Raw genomic sequence first — 13,735 nt, 5'->3', positions numbered from 1 at the left:
GCCACTCCTAATCCTTTCATTAATCCCTGCTCCAGAGTTGTAAAGCGGGTTATGCTAAACCAGGTAGGATCTTTAAAAATTTACAATAATAAATGTATCTTTAGCCTAAAAATGTAATTAAAGTTTAATTTAACATGCTGTAAATCCAGAACAAGGGCATTTATAGAGACAAAACACAATGAAAGGCATGAAATGATATCAAAAAGATATTAGAAAGAGATCTCAATGATTTTAATTGTATAGTCACAGACTATAATAGGGACACACTTTATGTTGAAATTCTACTAAACAGTATTTCACTTTTATAGAGTTTCAGTCTTTAAATTACTTATTGAAACTGCAGTGACAATCAACAGCATCTGACATATAGATCACAACATTATTTTTGCCTATCATAATATCTCTGTAATATGACTAAAAATGTATCTACTTTGTTTTATGGACTTTGATCCCACCTGTTACATTTAGTTTAAAAAAAGCATTTCAAATGATTTCTAAAGTCACTAAAAAATGTTATTTTTACATCACTTTGTATTGTTTTTACACCTGAAGTCTTGCTCCAATTTTTATCTCAGGTTTTTAAACTTTTCCACAAACTATAATAGGGACACACTTTATATTGAAACACTACCAAACAGTCATTTTTTGGGGTTTTCCTCATGCGGTTTGGGACTGTTTCAGTTGAATTGTTTGACTTTTACAAACACAGTGTGTGCATCTTATTCAGAAGTTTTCGTTTTGGCTGTTATAGATTGTAATGTGTTAGTAAAAACATAAAACTGTATATTCAGTCAAACCAAGACTGCCAGAGGCAACAGTAGCTAAAAAAAACAGAAAGAAACACAGTGCTGGGGTGTTATGGCTACTGCCACTGGATTTATCTCGAACCCAGATTTAAAAAAAGAAAGCATAAAACTAGCTTCCACTGGGTATATGTTCTGTGAAATCAAGATCATATACATATTAGCTTCTTGTTGTCTTATGAACAAGTTTTGCCAAGTTGCTCCAAAATCTAATCTGATCATTTGCTGTAGAGGTGCAGGCGCAAGAATGAAATTGTCTGGCATGAGTTAGTGTTCATAGATGGAGATGGAGATATGAAGTCACCTATACCAAGAAGATATTACATTTTTGTAATGTCATGGTTTTATAATAATGTTTTGATTTCCATGTGTTAACAACTGTTCACTTTCTACAGCTTAAGTGATTTAGTTGACAGACAATGGCAGAAAAGCCCTTGACAGAGTGGAAGAGTGGACTCTTGGACTGCTTTGAAGAAGCTAGTACATGTAAGAGTTCATAACACAACTTTGACTCATTCATTCAAAATCATCTTTAAAAAAAAAAAAAGGCCTTATTTCCTCTGATTTGTAAATCAATCTTCAGTGCATCCAAGTCACTTTGTGAGTTTGTCAAATGTAGCTGCATGTTTTTCAGGTTGCTATGGTTTCTGGTGCTGCCCTTGCCTTGCCTGCAGTTTCAAATAGATTTGGAGAAAGCTAATGTCTCCCACTATGTGACATTTGCAGCCCTTCCATATGTGCAGTCAGTGGGATACCTCTGTTTGTGCCTCCCGCTGCCCTGTCTCTAAGGGCATCCATTCGAAACAAAAATAGGATCAAGGTATGATGCATTTTAATTATATAACATTTTAAATAGTGAAGCAATGCTAAATTTACAACTTTACACATTTGCACTTTGGTTCGATCAGGGTTCTCTATGTAAGGACATCGCAGCATCCTGTTTCTGCATGTGGTGCTCCTGGTGTCAGATGCACCGTGAGCTCAAACATCGCAACCAAACCCCGACTGTCATCAATGTACAGACCCCAACTGTTGTCCAAATGCAGCCTGCTCCAATGATGATGGTTGCTGCAAATCCTCCACCTGCCGTTAGGTATGTGAGCCAACCAAACGTTGTAATGGCTTCATACTGAAGTTTGTGGTTTCTGATTGGTCTGTTCTATCTTAATTTGGGACTTTGATTACTATGTTCCCATAATATCTGAGTTTACTGCATGATTTTTTAGTTTGTTGATACTTTAATGATAATTCTAATTATGGTCTAATGGGAGTGACAGTAAAATAGTTAACCTTTTTTTTTTTTAAACCTTTAATAAGTTAACAACTTTAGTTGTTTCAATATTTGTAAAAAACAATGTGATAAGAATCAATATTGTTGTATGATTATATTAATTGCACACACATCACAGGAAAGTCTCATGATGATGGGTGGAACTTAAGTTTCCACTAACAACAGGTTTTACTTAATGGGTGTGATCATAATTATTTCATCAAATCACAGTGACAAGAAAGATTTTGACAATTTGTCATTGTAGTGAATTTATGCCCCGCTGATCTGTCTATCACACTTTGCCAACATACCTGATAAGCATGCTCACCAAGCTAGAAAAGCTGGTGTCTTGACTTCGTCGACTGCATTTAATTACTTAACTTGGCTTTTCTCTTTAAAACTAATTTTAGAACAGGAACATTGTGGATAGTGTAATCACTGCCACTCAGTGAACCACATCGTCTCGCTGTTGATGTGCCACAACAGGTGGATGTCATGAAACTTCCTATAAAAAGCAAAACTTATTTACACCTCTTGCTTTCACTTCTTTCTCAGTCTTAAGTCAAATGTGTTTTAATTAATTGAAAAATATGACATAATTTTATGGTAAACCAACAGGTCTTTTAAATGAGAAGGATGAAGTCAGAAGGTAACCAAGCCTTGACTTCTGTTTGAGAGTGATCTTCCTGAAGATTGTATGAAGGCAAATTTTTAAACTTCATACAAACAAGCACTTAAATAATTTGTGTATACCTGTTACACAGTTTGCTCTTCTCTGTTTAATTCATCTTTGCTAATGTAGTAATTAAGTACTTTGAAATACATTTTCTTTACATTGTTTTCTATCTACACATTTGTTCAAAAAAGAAACAAAGAGCACATTTGGTGTGTTTGCCTCTCATTTTTGTTTTATATTCATTTGTGTTGATATTTGGACACTGTGGATATACATGTTTGCTATGGCATCTTTTTCAAGAATAAAGTCAGTCATTTGGCATGAAGAGAATTTTGTGAATGAATGAAGAATTGAAGCTCAAAGTTTTTACAATCCGAGTATTTTCTTTCCTGTTAAAAACTGCTTGTAGAATGACGAGCCTTTTACCAAAACGATGAAACTGGGAGTACCTGCCTTGACGAAATACCTGTCAACAGAACAGAAAAGAAAGTGACTCAGTGTGAGTTTTGAGGAAGTTATGCATAAGGAAAGATTTTATGATATAAGTTTGTTCCAAGATAACATTTTCTCACAAATACCTTTTGCAATTGTGGTGGATGACATTACAGAAAAATATGTGATATTTGAGATACAACACATCTTCGACATACATACACCTAGTTAGACCATGGCCACTTGCCAAAAAGGTGCATGTCACAGGGCCTTTGAAATCTGTTTCCCTGTTGCTTGACTACACAACAAAAAAGGTGAAGGTAAAAAAGTTTAGACACTTGAGATGTTCAGATTCTCATTCATAAAGTGTCTGATCAGTCCCAAGTGTATTCTGCAGCACTACAATGACCCCTGAAATACAGCCATAAAGAACTATCTGAGTCATAAGAACAAGGAGCACTACAGCAGATACTATGGCTCCCTCAGTCTCCACATCATTGAGACCTTGAAAAACTGCATCTGTGTATTGAGGAGAATTGCTGGTGTTTTAAAGGCAAAGTCCCAAATATTGATTTCAAATTAGGTTTCTTATGTTTACTGAACTCTGTATGAAGTTAATTGTAAAAAATGAAAACTGTTCACGGCAATACTTTGGAAAATCTCTTTACTTTTAGTGACTAAAACGTATGCACAGTACTGTATGTGGGCAAGAATTAGATGAAAATGAGATCCACTTTTTCGAAATCACACTTTAAGTTAATGGATGTACCTTTTATGCTGTAATGCTTTCAAAAGTGTCGTCTCTGGGTCAACTTGGTAGAGTGCCTCTTTCTCCACATCTTCAAAGAACAGCTACAAAAAAGGTTATAAATGGGTAGGTTAGGTTAATTAGGGATAACAAACCACTGATTTTACTGTTACAGTCATTTAACAATGCTCATGTTTTTGGGGAAAAAAACTAATCCTCATTCAACATTTACACTCTTGACCATTTATAACTATGTAGCATTACACAGATAGTAAAATGAAATAAGTTAAAGGATGAAAAAAATCTAATGAAGATAGATAGTATATTAATCATTCAGTTCATCATTAATGTCTTGAATAGTTCCTGATATTTTTGCTTCAATAACCAATAACATTTAGGCAAAGCACACAAACCTGTAAATTTTGTGGGTGATATTTACTGTCCGCGTCCCAAGGTGGAAGCTCTTCACCAAACATGACAGCCAGGTGGTCTATGAAACTGATACGGAAAGAGAAATAACAAGATGCTTTTATGATTTTGCAGATGAAAAGCTGAAGATGTGAGCATGGAGTACCCTCAATTGACACATGGTCTTTCCTGGGAAAATTACATGTTTGTTTTTGAGATGGATTTATATTTTTTACCTGTATTTTAACAGTATAGAATGTTGTAGAACAAAAAACGAACGCATCTATACAGTGTTTTTAGGTCTCAGAAGGGAATTCATCACATTTCTAAGAAATAAAATGAAAACATAAACACACTGGGCCCATTTTCCAGACAGGAAATAAGTCTAGAGTTGTTTTCTCAACAGATATTTTCACAGGATCTTGGCTTTAGTCCAGGACTAGTCTGACAAACTGGAAAACTATCTGTTAGGTCTTTTTAAGTTCAGGACATTTGAAGTGTTATTGCCACTGAAAAATCCATGCCAGTTCTACACATACATAAAGAAAACACTGCTGAACTATGATTAATTTCTCCAATTAGCTGCATGTACAGTATTACAGTATAATTCATGACACAGGACTTTAGCCAGAGAAAAAAAGAGGAGATTACCAGTTGCTCTCTGAGAAAGCCGAGATGAAGTCACTCTGTTGATGTTCAGGGTAAAGGAAGAAAACAGGCCAGTGCAGGGAGCCCTGCTCGTCCAGGAAGACCTGAGCCCCCGTTGCCTCCTGAGAGCTGAGGCCATCCAGGCTCAGCTCTGCGATCGCTGCTGAGGACCCTTCATCCTCATCCTCACTGTCTGAACCACGCTGAGGGCGCTTCGCAGACTGGAACAGCTTGATGCCTCGCTCCTGTGTTAAGCAAACAAAATGCATTCAATTACTGCACAAAGGAAGGTTTACATGTTAAATTACTGCACTGTTTGACAGAAGCAGTTTCAGATATTAAGAAACAATGCAGCCATTTAATTTATTTAAAGCTTCATGTTTCTCTCAGTGTAAAAGAGGATGCTTACCTTAATAGCAGCCAAAAGAACTTCTTTCTCACCATGCAACTTTTTCTCTTTGGCCTTGGCCTTCCTGGCATCTCTGTCTGCTGCTCTCTAAGATGCAAAGAAAATGAGCCAGGCTATTTTTATGAATTAGAATATTATCAGAGTCATTCAGAGTAATGCCTACAAATCTATATTCAATGCAGACACCACCCTAAAATCATTTAAACTAAGGTACTAAAATAAAAATTGTACCTTGTGTTTATCAGCTGCTGCTCTCAGCTCCTGCAGCTTCTTGTCTTTAGGATGAGCTTTAAGCCCCTCATCACACCACCGCGTGGCCTCTGCATAGTTACGCAGCTCTATGCAACACTGAGCACCTGCACAAACATACACAAAATATTTCATTACAGTTATTTCCGTTATCATAATCTCTAAAGATCCTCTAAAGTACACCCTACTAATATTTTGTTGGCTACTTGTTCTTGAGATATAATTGCCTACGTTTGGTGCTTGTGTTTAACTTAGTGGAGTGTTGTCAATAAACCTAAATCTGAAGATAAATAAATATATGTCAAAAAAGACCTCTAACACTGTTACAGTTTCTTGTAATTCTTATGAAAACTTATGATATGTCATATAGTATTTAATCATTTGCTTTTCAAGACCAAGGTGGTGTTACAGGTGAATAACATTTTGACATATTTTATTTTATTTATTCCACATTATACATATTATGATAATATCCTTTGGTCTTTACTGTTAATGTAATAAACTGTAACTACTTACTATCAATGTTACTGCATTACAAGAAGCACTATTACAGGTGAAGAACATCTATGACTGTATTACACACCTCTGATCAGGGATTTCAGGTGGTCTGGTTTGATCTTCTTTGCAGCTACAGCATCATTCAGTGCAGAGCGCATGTTACCTGTGAGACAGAAGACCAAGATTACTCACATATTAAAATGAAAATGGTCAAGACACAGATGTAGATATAATAACACAGAAAAATATATTTTGTAATAGTTTGACTGTCCCTGGTGCTAGTTGTATGTTATGTCCAAAAACAAAGCCATAAACACATCTTCATGGCATTTAAAGAAGACATCACTACCCAGATGGAAGTGTGCTGCGGCTCGGTTGGTCAGAAGAACAGTGTCGAGGTCCTGGTCACCACATTTCTTCTTCAAACCTGCTGTGTAAGCCATGATGGCCTTTTCGTAGTTCTTCTCTTTGAAAAATGAATTCCCCTCATATTTCAGGCTCTCTGCTTGCTCTGGAGAGAAATAAGGCAAACACTCTGTTAAGTTTATGTAATATCAGTCGCAGAGCGAGCGCATATCCTTTAGTACTTTTAGTAAATTTAGCTGGCAATACTTCAGTTGGATTTTAAACACAGGATGATTACTTGTGAAGTATTTTTGCATTGTGGTATTGATACTTTTACTTAAAGTCCCCCTCCATTCATAAATGTGCTACTTGTTCAGTTAGATGTTTGATATTCATTATGCTGAATGATGTATGGGCAGAGTTTGACACTAGAAGGCAGATTTCACATTTGTTTACTGAAAGTGGAAAGTTTCTCAAAAAAAGACTGATGCTCTCCTTACTATGTAAATCCCAGGAAACATTGCACACATGTATATGATCTCAGGAATTTAGGCATATTGCGCATTTATATATTGCAAATGTATTCACACAGAGATTGTTTACTGTATATAATATTTCATTTATTATATCACTTTCATCCTTAAATTGCTGTAATTATTGAAACTACAGTATTTTTCTAATGCCTGTTTCTCACATTTACATCATGTTATGACACCTGTTCCGTTTCATACTGCCTTGTTTTTCCCAAAGAAGACTAAATGAACTTCTATGTGCTGCAGAAGCTTTGGGGACCTCCACACACCTTCTGGAGACCTGTCCTCATCGTGGACGATAGCCTGGATACAAGCCAGCTCTGGATACTGCCGTGGGTCAATCTCGTCAGGTGCACTTTTCATAAACATTGGCACTTTATTGAACTCCTGGATGAGACAAAGCAGATTTAACTTAAATGTTACTCCTATTACGTCACTTGTTTGCTAGCTAGCTAACAACAACACGGAAAGTGAGGTAATGCCGACTCACTGAAATACAATACAATACATTTATTGTTACCTCTTCCCAGGTATCTTCATTGAAGCCCTTTTTATATCTCTGTGTCTTGAATTTGTCCATGAACTCGTCCATACCATCGTCGCTGTCACTGTGCACCGCCGTGGACGCCATTTTTTTTTTTTTTTAAACAACAGTATTTATACCAAACGATGTTTTGTTGTGTTATTTATTAGTCGATAATTTCTGAGATTAAATTACTGCCACCAACAGTGACACTAAATGTAGAAGTTGCCCAGCTACCTTGTTTACAGTAACATGTGCATGGGCGGTGCTACAGAATAAATGTTCCGTAAGGAAATGGTGGACTGATATATTGGTTCCGCTTCCGTCAGCAGAGAGCATTAACCACTACTCCCAAGTCTTTATTAACAAACATCTACCTGTGCACTACCTGTGCACTACCTGTGCCTTAGTTGAATAAAATGTCAGGACAACAATTTTGAAATTGGGCTTTTTAGAGTGTGGTAGTGGGGATGAAATATTTGTGGCCCTTTCTATCATCGAAGTTGCCCATCCCTGGCCTATGTGAAACCTAAACATCATTGCACAGTTGTAGAGGAGGCTATTTATTTTATTTATTTCATTGTGCTTCCTAATACACTCAGCCTGTGAAAATAAACATAGACAAAAAGAATACCCAGAGATTAAAACTACTTCTGATGAGGCGGGAGGAGCAGAGGGGTCTGATCAGTGCAGTCTGACGTATCTGTCAGACTGAGACTTTTTGGATTTTTCTAAAACAAGGCAAAGGGTAAGAATTCATATTTGGAAATTTCAATAATGATCCATAAAGTCTGATTATCAATCATCATCTGGCTTCCATACTACAGCCAGTTAGTCACCTGCCAGTGAAAGCTTTTCACTGCAGTGCCAGTCAGATCTGTTGAATCTGTTGAAGTTTAATCTCACATTTTTAAGTCTCAATTTGTCCAATAGTGACCTCAACAATCACATATTTCCTCCAGGAGAGCATGCCCCCGGCCCCCTACCATTGCTGTCACTGGGCTAAGCCCCGGGTGTTTACAATGTCTGACTATGCCCCTGATAGTATCCCACCCTACTTGACAAAATATTGCATATTTATTTACACATATTGTTTACAGTATATATATATATATATAGTATTTTATTTACGTTAACCCCTTATGCTGCTATTTTTCCCCCACTGTACTGCTGTGTCAATTTGAATTTCTCCCAAAGAGGATAAAATAATATATTAATATAATCAATAAAGATATGTCTCATCTTATTATTGAGTATTTACTGTTGTTTTTTGTTGTTGTTGATACTTTTACTTACAAGGACCCAAGTTTTTCCTTTACTGAAAATGGTCTTCTTACTCTTTGCTGTTCCCTGACTTTCATGACATGGCTATATTTTAACCATTTATAAAATACGAGCATTGAGCTGGTTCATAATAGCTGTGTTACAGATGCAAATACATATTATAACAAAACAGCAATTATTTATTTTCACCTCTGTGGTCTCATGTCTTTATTTGCATGGGGACATGAAAAGCTGCAAAAATTGAAATAGTAACATTATTGTGTTTTGCATCACGGTAATCCAATTCTATTTAAGATCATAATGTCCATTATAAAGTTTCATCACATGTAGAACGAAAAAGAAACTTCTGAAATGACAAAACATACAGGGCTTTTATCTTCTTTTCCCATCACCTTACTGATTGCATCATTAACGTTTTGCACACAAACATAAAATGAAAACATTTATTTCCAAATTCAGAGTTGGTATTCACACAGTTTCCACTCTTCCAAGAAGATCTAAGAGTCCATCTTTACTGAGAAACATTGTCTCACCGGTCTGCTGACAGATCACCTCAAATCTGGGTGTATCCTCTAGAGCACCCTGCCCTGCCACAATTACATAAGGGTAACCCAGTCTGCTGGCATCCTTCAGCCTCCTACCAACGGTCATCTGGGTACGGTCATCAAGAACAACTTCACCTCTCAAACGAGGCAGAGTGTCTCCCAAAGTGTGAACCAGCTCTTCAGCTAAGCCTGCTGCTTCATCCACCTTACTGCCTTTCTTTGGAAGTATAACACAAACCTGGTAAGGGGCGAGAAGGCCCGGCCAGCGGATAGCTTCTTCTGTCGACATCACCTCAATAGCTGCAGCAAGAATGCGAGTTACCCCAAGACCAAAGCAGCCCATCTCAGCAATGTTAGGCTTGTTTTGGGCATTGGTGAAGGTTGCATTGAAAATGTGAGAGTATTTCTTACCCAGGTAAAAGGTGTGGCCGACCTCAATGCCCTTAGACTCTACCAGTGTGCCAGTTTTGCACTGTGGGCAATCAGTTCTGTCCGATGACATGGTCTCTACATTGGCAGAGAAGGAGCAGTTACCACAGACAAGAAGCCTGTCCTCGCCGATGTCTGCCGGCAGCTGGAACTCATGGGAGAGTGTACCGCCGATGTTTCCTGTGTCTGCCTGCACCTGAACGCAACGCAGTCCCAGGCGGGCAAAGAGTCTGGTGTATGCTTGACACACAGATTCATAGGTCTGGTAAGCGGCTTCCTCGCTCACATCAAAGGAGTACATGTCCTTCATGTAAAACTCCCTTCCTCGAAGAAGCCCCAACTTTGGCTTCGGCTCATCTCTGAATTTGCGAGTGATCTGTTTCAAACAAGAGGAATCTTGATGGAAAATTGCAGCTTGTTATTAGAAAGTACACTGTAAAACCAGGTAATGCTTACCTGGTAGAGAAGCAGAGGGAGCTGTTTGTAGGAGAGGGTGGTCTGATGAGCGATGAGAGTCGTCACTGCTTCCTCATGTGTGGGACCTAAGCAGTAGTCAGCACCATGCCGGTCTTTCAGGCGAAACAGCTCCTTTCCCATCAAGTCCCAGCGGTCGCTAGTTTTCCAGAGATCAGCTGAGCACAAACTGGGCATGTCCAGCTTCTGCCCACCGATTCCCTGCATCTCTTGGTCAATTACTCTCACCTATTGATTACAAACAGAAGCTAGTACATTTTAAATAACCCAAACAGGAGCATCTAACCCATCCTTGCACTCATGTTTGTTACACATATGTTCTAATGCAGTGGTTCCTAACCAAGGGTTTGGGATCACCTCAGGGTGTCTCAAGATAATATGAAAGCAAGACAATACATTTCTGCAACACAAAATGAAGTATATTTTTGAAGACCTTGCTACAATCTTTTCTTTTAACTGGCTGATTTTACCTCCTTAGGGCTCTGAAAAATAATTGAAATAAGTAAATTACTCCTTGGCTAACTGCTAGTAACAAATGCAAGCTGGAACAATGGGTTGCAAATTAACATTTCTTTATTCTAAGGCATCACAAGCCAGAAAGGTTGGGATTCTGTACTCTGATTGTTAGACTTGGCGTGTAATCTAAATGTAAACTAAACTACCAAATGTATATTGTTAATTTTTTAATCTTTTAATATCGGCCTCTATATGGTTCCCTTAAGTCATGAAAAATGAAAAAAAAAGAGAAGTATTAAAGACAAAAGGGAATGGCAGCAATATTTGTACATTAACATTAATAAAATAAATTGACCAATGTTATAAATGAAAAAAGAGCAACATTTTTACACATTAAAAATAAGCTGTACAGAAGAAATAACAAAAAAGAAAATCCCAAACCACTATGATTACATCAATATCGTCCTAAATGATTCAATAGTCTTTTCTCATTTCTCATTTTGATCCATCTTATGCTGCAAGGTCACAGACTTTTACAAAAACTCTCAGAGAGCCGACACTTTTTATCATACAATGTGTTTGAGGTGTTAACACAATCAGATGACTCGAGTTAACCTGATGGATATTATTTCTTTAAAAAAAAAATCTCACCAGCTTCTCCATGGAGCGAACAGTGGCGGGAAGGTAGTAGTAGCAACCTGGATTGGAGGGATGGATGAGTCCAGCCTGCTGCATGAGTCTCTGGCTCTTACAGGTCATCTCCCCTTGCAAGCGGCTGTCTGGTCCCACATCACGCAGGTTTGAAGGCTGGTACAGGCGGGACACCAGCAGTGTGGGTTTGATCTGTCTGGATTGAGTGGAAGCAGGAACAGCGGCATGCTCAGCACAGCCTGAGTGGCTCCTCCTGGAAAGAACTGAGGTTCTGTGGAGGCGCTGGAAGACTTTCTGCCATACCTGATGCATTACAGGCTCCATGGTGGATCTGTTTCAGAGAACAGATGAGACAAGTCAGTGGTAAAAAGTAACCAAGTACATTTATTCAGATACAAATGTGAGGTACTTTCGATTTATGAGGTTAATTAGTTTTCTATTAAATGTGAGAAGGTAGTAAAAAAGTTGATCATAATAAATAAACAATGATAAGTGGCACACTCTCACAAATGAGAAGCTGGAACAGGTCTACCGTTAACATTTTTTGCTTGAAAATTGACCATAATGATGAATCAAACTTTCTGTCAGTTTACTAATAGATGAATTGAGTAATCATTTCAACTCTGGTATATTTAAAAGTAGTTAAGTATTTCTGACTCTTGCATGTGTAGCATTAAAGTGCTTTTCCCCCCCTTTTTTTTAACAACAGTAATAACACAATCAGTAGCATAAATTCAGTATTATAAATAATATTACAGTCTGCATAAAAATTAGGTTTTATACTTTGTAACAATACATTTTACTAATTTACTTCTGTAGTAAAGTATACATTTAAATTCAGGACTATTTCATTGTGTGGTGCTTAACTGAGACAAATACAGCAAATGCATTTACTTAACTGTGACAAATGCAGAGTAAATGCCAGCTTTTATAATTTAAAGGAATAAAATATAGTTGCTGCATGCAAGTGAGTTAGTAGACAGGTTAAGTCAAGGTCGTAACAACACAACTCAAATATCCTTAAATGAATTAACCACAGATGCATTAAATAAACGCAGTGGATTTATATCAGTGTTGTGTGCAAATGTAACATTAGATGTCATTGACAGACGTTCACATTGTCAGCAGCAGCAGTTCAGAGATGCTTCTTAACAAATCCTTTCCTGATGGGCAGGTTAGTTAGCTTCCTGTTAGCACCTGCAAGGAAACACTACATTTAACAAGTAAGAAAAGAAAACAACTCACCTTAAAGCTGGTGACCCAACGTCTGATTCTTCCGAGTAGTTTATCGGAGTAAATGAGCAAAAAGTGACATTTCTGCTAAATTGACAGGTTGCAAAAACACATGGAAGGTCCCTACACCATGAGCTGAAGGGTCTTCAATTTATATCGCCGCCTGCTGGCCTGGAGGAGCAACTGCAGGGATTTCTCCTTTTTCTCCATCATCATCTTCTTCTAATGGAGTGCGTAATGTTGAAAAATGTTCCTAATATTTTACACCTCATGTATGTGAATGGAGTGGACAAAATATTAGGCAAAACATTCAATATAATGCACTTCTACACAATCTAACAACTTGGATTAAGTAATGAAACAGCTACGTCGTGCACTATAGTTAGATTGAGGGTGCTATGAAAACCAAAATTGCATATAATTGAGTGGATCAGTGCAGGGAATGATTATCAGAAGAATTGCTATTTCATATTTGAAATTATATTTATATATATATAGTACCAGTCAAAGGTTTGGACACACCTTCCCAATCACATCAATGAGAAAGTGTGTCCAAACTTTTGACTGGTACTGTATTTTTTTTTTTTTTTTTTTTAAAGTAGCCTAAATGGTAGTAGGTTGCAGGCTACTAGGCTATTTTCAAGGGCAAACAATTTATTAAAATTAAATAGCCTTGTATAATTAAAGCTGGTTAAATAATGTTAAACCTAAGGGTTGCTATTCTCATTACACATACATTACATAAAGCTATCTTCAAAGTCACTGCAACAGAGCACACATATTTTGGAAGAATGAAATGGCTTCACAAAAACAGGTTTTAATGGTAGCTATTCTCAATAGCACTACTAGCTGATGTAGTTGTAATGTTATAAGAATGAGTCATCATAACTTCAAAAGAAGAAGTTTTTTTCTACATCCTCTCAAATCAAGGACTATTTTAATGCACAACTCAGAAGGTGAGTTTTGCTCCTTGTGACTTAAAAGAGCTATTTAGTTGAGGACTAGACTGTATCATGAAACCACTACTTAGAGTAAACTTGTTTGAGAAAATGAGAGAATTATCATTATAATGAAAGAATGAAATGGGCTGGATGAAAGGACTGAGCAATGCATCCTCGTCT

General features: G+C 37.2%; 3 protein-coding genes across 3 annotated transcripts in view; 1 reads left to right on the top strand and 2 right to left on the bottom strand.

The window, feature by feature from the left end:
* ak4 (adenylate kinase 4) overlaps nucleotides 1-13,735 on the top strand; it is a 439,278-nt gene that overhangs the window by 162,728 nt on the left and 262,815 nt on the right. The gene's annotated exons all lie outside the window — the stretch shown is intronic.
* Nucleotides 2,870-7,795, bottom strand: ttc4 (tetratricopeptide repeat domain 4). Its single transcript, XM_062424260.1, has 10 exons — nucleotides 7,540-7,795; nucleotides 7,289-7,406; nucleotides 6,491-6,652; nucleotides 6,227-6,304; nucleotides 5,626-5,750; nucleotides 5,395-5,481; nucleotides 4,989-5,230; nucleotides 4,343-4,427; nucleotides 3,951-4,033; nucleotides 2,870-3,215 (listed from the first exon to the last, which is right to left on the bottom strand). The coding sequence occupies exons 1-10, from the start codon at nucleotides 7,648-7,650 to the stop codon at nucleotides 3,116-3,118; spliced, it is 1,191 nt and encodes a 396-aa protein (XP_062280244.1). The 5' UTR covers nucleotides 7,651-7,795; the 3' UTR covers nucleotides 2,870-3,115.
* pars2 (prolyl-tRNA synthetase 2, mitochondrial) lies at nucleotides 9,031-12,727 on the bottom strand. Its single transcript, XM_062424430.1, has 4 exons — nucleotides 12,627-12,727; nucleotides 11,382-11,712; nucleotides 10,257-10,502; nucleotides 9,031-10,176 (listed from the first exon to the last, which is right to left on the bottom strand). The coding sequence occupies exons 2-4, from the start codon at nucleotides 11,703-11,705 to the stop codon at nucleotides 9,295-9,297; spliced, it is 1,452 nt and encodes a 483-aa protein (XP_062280414.1). The 5' UTR covers nucleotides 11,706-11,712; nucleotides 12,627-12,727; the 3' UTR covers nucleotides 9,031-9,294.

The sequence above is a fragment of the Scomber scombrus genome, chromosome 8 (assembly GCF_963691925.1).
Source record: "Scomber scombrus chromosome 8, fScoSco1.1, whole genome shotgun sequence".
NCBI classification, from domain to species: domain Eukaryota; kingdom Metazoa; phylum Chordata; class Actinopteri; order Scombriformes; family Scombridae; genus Scomber; species Scomber scombrus.
The sequence above is the reverse complement of the archived record's forward strand: the minus strand, read 5'-3'. Positions and strand labels throughout refer to the sequence as shown.

What these genes read in the sequence shown, in the direction of transcription:
- pars2 (XM_062424430.1), bottom strand. Translation starts at nt 11,705, where the DNA reads ATGGAGCCTGTAATGCATCAGGTATGGCAGAAAGTCTTCCAGCGCCTC. An exon ending in TTCGCTCCATGGAGAAGCTG is followed by an intron (nt 10,503 to 11,381) that starts GTGAGATTTTTT and finishes TGTAATCAATAG; the next exon opens with GTGAGAGTAATTGACCAAGA. An exon ending in TCCCTCTGCTTCTCTACCAG is followed by an intron (nt 10,177 to 10,256) that starts GTAAGCATTACC and finishes TGTTTGAAACAG; the next exon opens with ATCACTCGCAAATTCAGAGA.
- ttc4 (XM_062424260.1), bottom strand. Translation starts at nt 7,650, where the DNA reads ATGGCGTCCACGGCGGTGCACAGTGACAGCGACGATGGTATGGACGAG. An exon ending in CGCAGCACACTTCCATCTGG is followed by an intron (nt 6,305 to 6,490) that starts GTAGTGATGTCT and finishes TCTGTCTCACAG; the next exon opens with GTAACATGCGCTCTGCACTG. An exon ending in CCTGAAATCCCTGATCAGAG is followed by an intron (nt 5,751 to 6,226) that starts GTGTGTAATACA and finishes ATGTTTGTGCAG; the next exon opens with GTGCTCAGTGTTGCATAGAG.